Here is a 12591-nt window from a genome sequence, read left to right on the forward strand (position 1 = left end):
ACCAGCTGGGGATAAAATTCAGCCAGCTCCGTTGTCTTCACACATAGCATATGAGCACGCTTGGCAATAGACAAAATGTTTTGAAAATTGGGTCTCTGTTGAGGAGGAAGGGTGGAGGGGTTTAACAAGGCCTTGCGCTGCCATGACACTGATTACAAACAGAAAATAAATATATATATATATTTAAATAACACTATTAAACTTTACACTTTATTTATGGCTACTATTTGGTAACCAAACTCATTTTCCAAATTGATACAATCACACAAGTACACATACACAGAGAGAGAGAGAGAGAGAGAGAAGAGAGAGAGAGAGAGAGAGAGAGAGAGAGAGAGAGAGAGAGAGAGAGAGAGAGAGATGCACTGACCTATCGTTTTCTTCTTCCTAAACACTGACCTGTAAACAGACACCGTTCAAAAACTGAAAATCACTGCGGCAAAACTGACGAATACGTGTGCTTGCACCGTCGGTGAGGTGAGGTCTGCTCTCAGAACACACACTTACACACACACACACACTCTCACAGACACACACACATACTGTATATTCGTTCACATACACTGTCATTGGCATGCACACCGACGTACAATCACGCACATTCACACAAACAAACTACCTCATAAGCACACGCATTCCTGCATAGGCCTGTAAAGGTCTGTCCTCATTCAATCTTAAAGTCTTGTTGTTTTGATATTTATTTCCATGGCAGGTGTATGTACTGTATGTTCTTCATGGGACAAAAATCTATTTATTTTCACACTCACTCAAACTCTCACTCGGACACCTGCACACACGCGCGCACACACACACACACACACAAACACACACACACACACACACACACACACACACACACACGTGTGCAATCAAAAGTGAGTCCAGAGGACTCCCACGCCATGTTGGCCTAGATGACGTCACTGTAAGAGTCCTGATAAAACATTAGGCTTTAGGTTGCAATATTGAATGTGTTTTTTGGTTCAGTGTAAGAAAAACATTTCATGTCGCAGCAGAACAGATGGGTGTCTGACTGACCGCTGGGTCCAGGGCCGGGCCGGGACGGCAGCGGAGGATAAGGTGGTCCCCGTGTGCCGCGGGAGGACGTGGTGGGACGAGGCCCAGGCAGAGATACCTTCACTGGGCCAGCCGCCCACTCAACCCACCCTGCGGCCGTTCCCCTACCAGGCAGCTGCCCACAACGCTCGCTGCTCGCCTGCCGCCATGTCCTTGAGAATGTGCAGACACAGGGACGAGCAGATAATGTCCTGACACCAGAAACTAAAAACCACCAGGAAATCATAGCTTACTATCCTGTCCTTCTTCGGACGGACGGCGCTTTCGAGTGAAGAGCAAACCGCATCCCGCAGAGCCAGTGAGGGGATCGGGCCTGTAGGCCCACGCGGCCAGTGAGAGCAAACAGACAAGTCACCTTTGACGCCAGTGTTTTGTGTGTTGTGGAATGTCTTCACTCTTTGTGTAATACATTATGCCATTCACCGGCCACATGAAACTGCAAAAACTACACTGACAAAATGTCTTACAATTAAAAGTAAAATGGCATGTCCTATTTAAAAGGCATGGCATATTTAAATGAGGTAAAACACAAATTAATGTCTGATTTGAGTTGCGATTGAAGTTGTTCCTGTTAGCCTTTGGTGCCTTTTCAAATTCAAACCCACATAGCAGTTCGACGTGAGCCTGGAAATGTGGGACACCAAATGAGGAAGCTGGCCAACAGTTCTGTTAGCATGCTCTCTGCATGTCTGACCAATAGCCGATGCTCTGCTAGCAATGGCACATGGGTACGGGAGAGGAGGAAAACTTACAAACGATTCTGGCAACTGTGCCAGTCCCTGTGATATTCTGGTAGGCCGCAGATTTAACACAGAGATACCACACACACACGCACACACGCACACATAGTTGTTCGAACATTCGGCGATTAAAGGGTTAATTGCCATTCTACCAAAGTCTGGCGCACGACGCTGCAAGGTCAAAGATCTCGTTTTACCGAATGCACGTGCAAGTTAGATTCTTGCAAAACTCAGCACGTCAACGTAGCATGTTTCTCCGAGGCTGCCTGCAAAACTAAAGGCATTTGTGTAAATAAAATACACGATCTGAAATGTGGGCTGTGCCTGACTTTAGAAACGGACTGTTCCCTAATTGCAAACAAGTGCGCAAGGAAATTGTGTCACAGCTATGTTATTCTCTCAGTTAAGCGAATAAGTACAGCCTCGGCGTGGTACCGTTCAACATCTGGGTAATCTATGAATACTAGATGGAGTTGACTGTTAAATGGCAAGGTGCAAATGCATGCTACTAATGAGGCCTAGAAGTGTGACCAGTTTTGCTTTTCTGTCACATAGTTTCTGTCACATAGGAAATCCTCCTTTTACACATATATGTGCATTGCAGCAGCTACCTCGTTTTTAACCTGCACATATGACCTGGCCTGGTATTCCAGAGAAGTGCGCCTGTTATGTGCGCGTGTTTAAAATACTGTTCAATCTACAACACTAGTGATTGATGCAAAAGGCAGAAGACTCAAAAACAGAAGAGATCAAATGATGCCATTTCAATGACTTTAATAAGCAAAATAGGAAACCATTTCTTCCAAAAACAACAAAAATAAGACGAAACAGAAACCAGCCTGAATGGAACTACTACAGTCCAAATTTTAACTTTTTTTCTCATTTCTATAAACAGGATTGAAAATTGATCCCCTCGCATAATACATGAAATAAAAAAACAGAACAACAACCCGCTGCTGCAGTTTTCAAATTTGATTTCAACACAGTTGAATCAGTAACAAACCAAAGATTGTTAAATGCATGACTTTTCAACAATAAATTTTAAATGCAAGCACCATGCTTATTCAATATGATCTGACAGTTTGTTAATTTAAATCATTAAAAATAAAAACTTAACTATGCATCTGGCCAGCAGAACCAGAATCTCCAAATAATAATAAAACAAACGGAACATAATAATAACATATGACATACATATCATTTTCATTTTGAGATTTTGCAAAACCTGTATCCTCTATTTTTACTGACCGGCAGAAAAAAATACAGGAAAACATATAACATTGATCATTTAAATGTTCGCATGCGCAGTCTAGATATTAGGTAATTGTACACAACCCCTGATTTGAGTATGCCTCAGACCATGACTGAATATGCTGTAACAATTCCAGCCTTTTATTTACGTTTGTTTAAGATTACCGAAAAAAATGGTTAATCGAGTAGACTACCCGTTGAAAATCATATTCATAAAGTTGTAAAATGATTAAGACTTGTAGGTTTTTGTTCGCATTATATAATAGGGATGGATTATGCAATAGATGTCAGAACAGCATTTAAGCACCTCAGCGGCAGACACGGTGCCAGAGGCACCAACCCCAAATTCAAAGCCACCTAACATATGTGACAGTAGAGATGCCTCAAAATGGTGAGACAAAGTGATCAGCTACGCATGGGACTGGCCCAAGTGTGCCTTTACTTTAAAGAAGCTCTCCTGCGCTGCAACGGAGGCCTGTTTCAAAGTACGTAGGCTATAAAACATGATAAAATGGTCAATTGCTTGTTGGTGTTAGGCAATTAAACAATATATCATTATAGTATGTCTTCCTTGAAAGGTGGTCTGCAAAAAACTCAAAATGAAAACTGCCAATACCAAAATCATTATTCAAAAAGTGCACTTAATATACAAAGTTTGTTGACTTTAAATGCAACTGCCAATGCCCATATTTCTGAAAGTCGATACCCAAATGAAACAAAACAATAAAAAAGAAGTTCAAACCATCCTCCTTAATGTTGGTGTGCAGTTTGTTGATGCATGTATTTACAAGCCCAAATAAACCCAAACATGTTACACTGCACAGGCAGTCATCTTGATATGGTCACCATTTCATTTCTAACGCCCAGAAAACTGCTATGGAGAAGCTCAGATCGACAACATGCTATTTAAGATACACAAGAGAAAGAAAGTACAAAATAGAAATTATTACCATACATGTCCAGCATGCAGGATTAATATTTTAATGCAGATTTTTTAATATATATTTATATATATATATAACCAAGCAGGCAATAAACCAATGAGATGTTGCATAAAATGTCCCCCTGTTTCGACTGTTTTTAGGTTGCAGGCGGGTAACACCACGTAAAAGTTTGCATAATTTGTTTCGATTCTTTCTGATTTTTCTGCCAAGAGAAGTATTCAGGTCCGAAGCAGTTATTCTCCTCTCAGCACAGCTATTGTTTCTTAAGATTTTTTATCAGAACAATCGAGGACAAAATCACTGTAAGAACACTCGTCCGACGTCATCCAATACTAACAAGATAAAGCGGTACTGGTACGAAGAAAGTTATTTTTCTTTTCTTAGAAAGGAAAAAAGTCTCTTCTCTACAAGCAACTAACCTACAAAGATGCTGCTCTTCTGATAAACATTCTACCTGGTTCTTTGTATCTCAGTTGCCAAGTGGATGGAGATGATTACATATGCGATTATTATTCTGTGGATTATTCTTCTAACATGAATACAGATGTTGTTATTTAGTATAATCATAATCAATAATGTTGATTACTACGATATTTCTTCAGCATCGGCTGTCAGACATCAGAAAGACTCACATGAAAAACTCTGGCGAGGACGGGTTATCACTCGTGGAGCCAGCCTCACGGAACCCGTTCGCGCCAGTAAGTTTCTCGCACTTCAGTTTGTATGCGTCTCTCTCGCGGGCCAGCCGGTTGATTTCTTGTTTGAGTTGCTCCACCTGGTTTATGAGCTGGGTCTTCTCGTTCTCCAGAACGTGCTTCTGCTGCACGCGCTTGAAACGACACGACTGCGCGTAGCCCCGGTTCTTGAGGGTCCGCCGTTTCTGCTTCAGGCGGATGACCTCGTCCTTGCCGAAGCCCCGCAGGTGCCGGTTGAGCTCTCGCACGGACATGGACACCAGCTGGTCGTCGGAGAAGCGGTCGTCCGCGTTCAGGCCGCCCCCCGCGCTGTGGTGGCCTTGGTGGTCGTGCGGGTGGTGGTGATGGTGGTGGCGGTGGTGAAGTTGCTGGTGTGACCCAGGCGAGGTAGGAGAAGGGCTGTCGGGGTCCTGGCTGTGATGATGGTGATGCTGACTGTGTGCGTGGTTGTGTGCCCCCGGATGACCCGGCAGGTCGTCGGGATGATGGCCAATCCCTGCGTACTGGTGGTGGTGGCCATGGCCGTGGTGGTGGTGGGCTCCCCGGTAACCCTCGTAGCCGCCTTGCTGAAGCTGCTGCTGGACGTGCGGGGGTGGGTGCCCGTGAGCTGTAGAGCCGATCAGGGCTTCCACGGCGTCCTCCGGTGTCAGGCTCAGCGTTTGCGGGTCAATCTGCTGCGAGTAGCCGCCGCTGGGCATCCAGTAGAGCTCCTCCAGGTGGTTCTTCTGTTCCGTTGGGCTGAAGCTCGGCGAGGAAGGTACCGAGCTGCAGGGCGTGCTGATCGGGGTGGAAGACACCGAGCCCTGGGGCTGGAGTCGGTTGCATTGCCGAATGTTGGCGCGCTCGAGTCCCGCGAGGGCCTCTTTCTTCACGTCGAACTTCATCAGATCAAAGTCATTGACATATTCCATTGCGAGGGGACTAGTCGGCAGCTCTGGGCCCATAGAAAGCTCTGTGCTCATTGTGTTTCTGTTCTGCAGTTAGGTGAAAGTGTTTGCCAACGTAGCAAAAATCGACTTTTTTTCTCTCTCCCTTCTCTAATTTCATGCAATAGTCTCTCGTAGTCCTCCACCGCGACAAAAGCGAATGTTGTGGCATGCAACACCGCTCTGCGGCTTAAAATCACAGCGAACGAAAAGCACAACTTTCTGTCTAGTGCACGGCAAACGACAGCGGGATATGCGTCATACAGGCGACTTCGACAGTTCTAAACAGTTTCAAAAACGAGTGGAGGTAGAAATAAAAAAAAAAGTCTGTCTAGTGCAGAAGTACGGAACCAGTTCCCAAGACAAATTTAAAGCCAAAAAGAAGAAAAAAAGCACATAAATTAAACGGAATACCGAGTGCCGTCGATGGGCTCCCGTCCCGTTCGCAGCAGTTTTGAGTTGTATGTCCGTATTGCCAAGAAAGCGTTGATCTGAGTGAGTAGGATCAAGGCGTCTGTTTTTCGCATGGAGAGCAGCCTTCCAGCTCTGCACCGCAGAGATTTCAGCTCGCTTTCCTAAGTCTCTCACTCCGGAGTATTCAGTGTAGACTACTGTCGGTGGAGGCTGCTCTTTATTCTAGCTCTGTCTGATGTCACGGCGAAGGATTGGTCACGCTCAGAGCAGTTCGCCAATAGGAATTCTGGGATCCGGTAATTAGCATAACGGTTTGGACAGAGGGCGGAGAGGAGCGGGGCTTTGACAGCTCGGGAGTCAGCTGACTCCCCGATGAAACGGGGTGGCAGTGGAAGAGCGCTCGCGGATGCCTTCAGTCTTGTCGATTCACTTCAGCAAAGCAGACAACATACCGATATACAGGAATGGCTGCACATGTTTCTATTCCGAATAAACAAAATCGCCCAATATTAAGCAAACAATGAACCCTACATTGTAGACTGCCTTTTTCAATATCACTCTTCTTAAGTCAATTAATAGCCTATGCTGCTTTAAAACTGAATTAATTTTAGGGGGAAAGTATCAACATAACAAAACAGAGTAGCCTATCCGCAATGTTTATTATCGCAAGCTTATTGTCATATTGGCTACATGCCTAATTGGCTATAGTTTCTTTGTGAACATTGAAGCTAATTACATACTGATTGCATCATTTTAACTAACCTGTGTTTTCTGAATCTTTAATGTTTCACAGTACAAAAGTTAATATTTACAATTCCCACAATATACGGATATAGCTATGACTAAGTCAAATATTAATTTAGTATTTGGCTATAAGCCCATATCACAAAGGCATGTCCTTGTCTTTACACTGCCTTGTCCTCCAAACAAAGGAGACAAATATTAGACATATTTTGAAAAACACACACCTGTATGTCAATTCAGAGAATTGATAACCCATGAAGCCTATGCTATGTAATAAATGGTAATCACAATTTAAGAAACAAAATAAAACACAATAAGCGTTGCGTTTTTGGTCTAGTTGTTCACAATTCGGATGGATTCTTTGTATGAAGTAACGCATGATAACCTTCAAACTGCGCTGGGCCCCTGCGCCAAGTGACACATTTTCTCAGATAACAGACCAAACGCTGCCTCCATGTGGTGCAAATCGGCATTACACCAAGGAAAGACCATTGTTTATTGGCATTTCGCTTAGGACATTAAATGTTATACATTTAGATACATAAATGACTCTAATCAAGATAATAATGACTTCCTCAAATGAACAATTTGACAAACCAAAATGAAGAATACCCCTTTAATCAACATTAACTTTTTGTTTTGCTTTGGAATTAAGAAAAATGTAGCCTTCATTAAAGCCAAAGCCTAGACTAACGAACCGATTGAAGCACCAATAATTAACTTTTATCAATCGGAAAATATTAGTAGTTGTATTTCCTGAATGGCTTTCCGTTACAACCAAAGTAAATAGCCCTTTAATTCAGTTAGTGCACGGTATTGATTGCATCATTATTCTGTATCTTCTGCATATAAATGCATGAATAAAACGCTGTAGCCTACACAGTCGTATCGATTATTTGGTCTATTGAAAGCCGACACGAACCGATGGTTAAAGTGACTCTTGCCTGATTAGATTCTATTTTCTCTGCAGAAAATGAGTCAGACATTGTATTGATCAGTCAAATCACATTTTAACTTTAAAACAGATATTAAAAAGTGAATCTAACAACAAAACAAGGATGTGCAAGCAAACCAAATAATGAAGACATCATATTCCTTTATATGATATTGGTTTGCTAAGTTCTCCGTCACCTCCTCAATAACTGGTGTTTGCCTGGAAGTGATATATTTTCCCTGAGTTAATCTCTGTTAGTTTCTGTTCGTGAAAACATAAGCTGAACAACCCATAGTCGTTGCCTTCGTTTCTCTTTCCCCAAACCAATTTCTGTACTCCCGAGGAAGAGACGCACGGGATACCCTGTTAATTGTCCTTGGATGGAAACAAACATCGATCGCACTGTTTGGCAAGCAGTTCATCTTTGGCTCAAGTCTGCCGTGACTCGCAACCAAGAGAAAGGCAACCTGCTGAAAGTCAACATGCTGTTGTCCAAATGGCTTTAGACTCAACGATTCTGAGATTCAAAGTGTTCTTGCACCTCGCAAGTTATAAGTGAAGGAACAGAGGAGAAAACTTGATGAAAGTGATTCTAACTGATCATCTTTATAGGCTACCATAACACCATTATGGTTGTCATTAACAAGCTGAAATAAAAGTGTTTCTGTCGATCTTCAAGTAAATGTATTTCAAAAGAACATTTGATATAGGCTAAATGCAAATGTATTTTAAAAATGTATTCTTTATTTTTTTTTCGTAATCATTATTGTAATTGTTATCATAATTATAATATGCTATTTATTTATTTACCTATTATGTTGGTGGAATTAAATGCTAATGTGTTGAAACAATAAACATTTCCAGAAGTTGAAAGCATTATGTTTTCAACACGAGGCGGGCAGCTCAATATGAGAAAGGCTCCTGTTCTGTGATGCTGGTGCAAAATTGCTTTTGAGGCAAAGCGCAATAGTAGTTATTGCTTATCTAAGTATTGCTATCCTCAAAGCAGCAGACCTCCTCAAGTATAGGCTATAGCCGGAAGAAGACAACCTGAAACGGGCGAAGAGCAGAAGCACATTCGGAAGTCGATTAAGGGATGATAAATCAACCTAACGCACTGAACAGAATCGCCACGACAGCCTGAACTCGCTTGGCGCCGACCGCTTCCTCTTCTTTCCTTCTTGCGCTCGTACCACCGAGGGCCCCGGCGTTTTCACGTCTGTGTGTGTGTGTGTGTGTGTGTGTGTGTGTGTGTGTGTGTGCTGAGGCCGACTCGCCGCCTGTGCCATTAGCATGTAGTTATGCGCTCTAATATACTCAGGCCTGTCGTGGATTCTCTCCCTTCGGTAATAGCATCTTGTAATGGAAGGGGAGATGTTTAAAAAAAACCGTCTTTGTCAGCAGCATATTGGTGGTTAATGATCTATTAAGTGATCCGTGTGCTTATGGACAGCAAAAAATGTGTTGATGCTTGCTTATTCAGCCTAATGAGATTCCCATCCTACGATTTTTAGGAATGAATAACTGAAATAAAATCACCCCTAAAATGTTGCATAGAGCACTCGTCAAACTGCTACGAGGTGAGAGACCTACGTGCTCCTCCGGTGCTTCTCGGAGTTGGGTGAGCATCCCATCCCACCCCAACCGAGGCGAGGCCTTCCTTTGCCGCAGAGACATGCAAAAATGCCGCCTCAACTGACTGGAAATGGATACTATATTTCTGCGCTTATGGAGATTATTACGACGCGGCAGTTGCACTGGACACAGCCGGGTGCTCCTTTATCCGTGTAAAACTATAGCGATGGACGCACGGCAAACCTGAAGGATATTGTGCGCCTTGTCTCATTACCACATCCAACTTGACTTAATTTATTGCGCTTTCCAGTGGATGTGTTTTTCCTACCTTGTTCTTACACTCACCGAGGTAATTGGTCATCTAATCCTCCTGTTGGTTGGCCTTTGAGGCATAATAATTAACATAAATAATTTCAACAGATCATTTATCAAATGCATGGGAGAGGGGGCAAGGAGCGTATGTCTATGCGTGTTTTGTGAGCGGCAGGGAAAGAGAGAAGCGTAGACGTTTATCAGAGAAGACTAAAAGAAAAGAAAAAAACATGGCTTGTAAATGCATTGATATATAGGCTAAAAAGGCTGGTCGGGGTTTGGCGTTGCGCTGTCAGTGCGTTCTTCGCTTGCTCTTTTGAATGAGAAATCTGATGAGAAGTTGCTGGGTGAAAAGGGCTTACATAATTTATCGGCCCTTAGCTGATCCTCATCGGCATGTCCCTGACCAAATTCAGTGACTTACAACTGGCTACAACTAGTTGTAAATGCTTCTTGGTTCGCATTATATAAAACATATGCGCTTGTGCCTGTGCCTGTGCCTGTGTGTGCGTGCGTGTGTGCGTGCGTGTGAGAGAGAGAGAGAGAGAGAGAGAGAGAGAGAGAGAGAGAGAGAGAGAGAGAGAGAGAGAGAGAGTGCCCGCGTCAGTTCATAAGCGTATGCAGTTTAGATCTGTACTGGTTTGGACAGTTGTTCAGTGTACACCCCTTTATCTTTACTGGCAAGCAGTGTTCCGACAATGCAGGAACAATAATTAAAGGCTTATCGCACAGGTTAAGGAAGTCGGTGCGCATTAACGCTGACAATCAAATAGCGCATCAGGTCGTGACTGATTAAAGGAAATAAACCGTGCAACGCTGTATATTCAACCTGACTAGCACGCTTGGGGATTTATCAGTCAATCAGTCGTTTGTTTATTAGCAGAACATCGTAATCATTTGATAAATAATTTAGGCCTAAGGTGATTGTTTAATTTCAATTATTAATGTATAAATTCCAATGCAAACTGCGAATACAAAAAAACCCATAATCTAGACTACCTTATGAACCGCTATTTTGTAATATCCATGGCAGTTGATTGACAACATTAAGAGTTGTACTTGATGTGGACTGTTGGCGATGTTTGTTGCGCATCTTAGATACATGCAACAGCTAATGGTGTGCTATGTGATGCCTTTTGAGAACAGCAGCACTACCTCCCTAAATGTTTAAATTATCTTCATCATAAGTGTCACTTCTCTTTGGGCTAACCATTAATTTACAGTATAAGCCAGTAGGCTACTTACCGACTAACTTATGCATTCTTGTTTACTCGAAAAGGATCGATTTACTGGCTGGAGCATATATTATTCAAGCAAGGGCGCATGTAAATAACCTTACCTTTTAAAGAATCTAACAGCCACTAGAAAGCTGTAATTGACTTGGAAGTCTTTAAAACGAGGACGAGCGGCAAGATAAGTGCAAATGTAGCCTACCTCATAAATATGAAAAGAGAAATCGATTGTGTCCAGGGCACAAGCTTAGAACGTCTTAATAAAGACTGGCATTCACGCATGTTGCCTACTCACGCATAGTTATGCTGATTGTTTTTTTTTTGTTGTTGTTGTGTTTTTGAATTTTTATTATTATTTTAAAAAACACTCAATGTAAAGTGTAAAGTGAAATAACCGGAATATTTGTTGCCGATAAAGTTAGTCCTGGAAGAATATCTTAGACTTGAAATTATGAGATGTCATTTTTTAGAGTATGGCGCCTCTGGTGGTCATTGTCTTTGCTCCGAGCTTTGCAGCACTCAAACTCCGGATGCTCCTTAAGAGCTTAAAAGCCTGTCCGATCCTTCTGTGTTTGTGCGTTGGCATGCTTAACCAATCCGACACACAAATCTCAAAACAATCAAATCCAAAACGCTTACTCACTTGAAATGCCTGGGAAATCAGACGGAAATTGAATAATAATCCTGCCCAATCTCACTCTCCTACACTTCTTCGCTTTGAGTCATCTTAAATAATTTTATTAGACAAAACTTTTTTGGAGATGCTCTGATTGTGTACTAAGTTCTGTCTGTAGGAACTTAACTGGCATCCATTCACTGGAAGATCAGTTGGATAAATGGTGTGAGAAAAAAGTAAAGATAATGCTGTCTGTCCATAATGGATTGAATGAATACAGGGTAACAAAATCATCTGTGGTCTTCATCTTTCCTTCTCCTACGCTACCCATCACTGGGATAAACTTTGAAGCCACAACTTTCACATAGTCCACGACCCAGCCCAAAGAAACGACAACTTTTGAAAAAGGAACCCCCGACCACATTAGTTCTCAAGTGGCAGGCTCTGAACTAACTTTGGTTTTTAGCCTGTGATGGTTTCCTTACAAATGAGAGGGATGTTAGCCGTCTAATTAAAACACAAACAAACATCTCGGCTCATAAATGTAAGCTCACAGAGATCAGAGAGCGCATGGTGGTGAGTGCATGTGTGTGTGTGTGTGTGTGTTGGGGGGTGCATGGATGAAGAGTGTGTGTCGCAGTGGTAATTTGTTTAATGTGTAATCTGATACAGTGGTGCAGTAGATTGCTTTAGCGTTGGCAGCATGGTGAGAGAGCAACGCAGAGGGAAGGAGAGAGGGAGGGAGTGGGGTAAGGAGATGTGTATGCTGTCGCACATTCAAAAGCTCTCATTCTTATTTTGCACTTTTATTTTATTTTGTAATAAAAAAGTTGCATATTCATAATGTTGATGTAGTGTTGTGTCTCTGTTTGTGTGTTTTAGAGCAAAAAAAAGTACATCTGTTTTACAGCTATGACCCATTCTTGCGCTGAAAAGCAACCCTAGACTTTCATAATACAGAGGCAATAGACTTGCATGTAAGATATTGCAAAAATAATAACTGCTAAAATAAAGCTTGTTTTGAGTCGCATGAAAACCATGTATCATTACCAGACATGAACTAATCCTCTCCGATGTAATGTAGCATTAAAATGTCACTGTTGGTAGCATCCTGCAGGGCTTACTGCATGGACT

The 12591-nt window shown here is 42.4% G+C and overlaps 1 protein-coding gene across 1 annotated transcript; it reads right to left on the minus strand.

Annotated features, from left to right (window-relative positions):
- Positions 1–2571: 2571 nt before the first annotated feature.
- Positions 2572–6226, minus strand: mafba (MAF bZIP transcription factor Ba). Its single transcript, XM_062540696.1, is given in 2 exon segments — positions 2572–5727; positions 5729–6226. Coding segments are annotated over 2 exon segments (1164 nt in total). The 5' UTR covers positions 5803–6226; the 3' UTR covers positions 2572–4637.
- Between the last annotated feature and the right edge of the window lie 6365 nt (positions 6227–12591).

Source organism: Sardina pilchardus, chromosome 7, assembly GCF_963854185.1.
Source record: "Sardina pilchardus chromosome 7, fSarPil1.1, whole genome shotgun sequence".
Lineage (NCBI taxonomy): Eukaryota > Metazoa > Chordata > Actinopteri > Clupeiformes > Clupeidae > Sardina > Sardina pilchardus.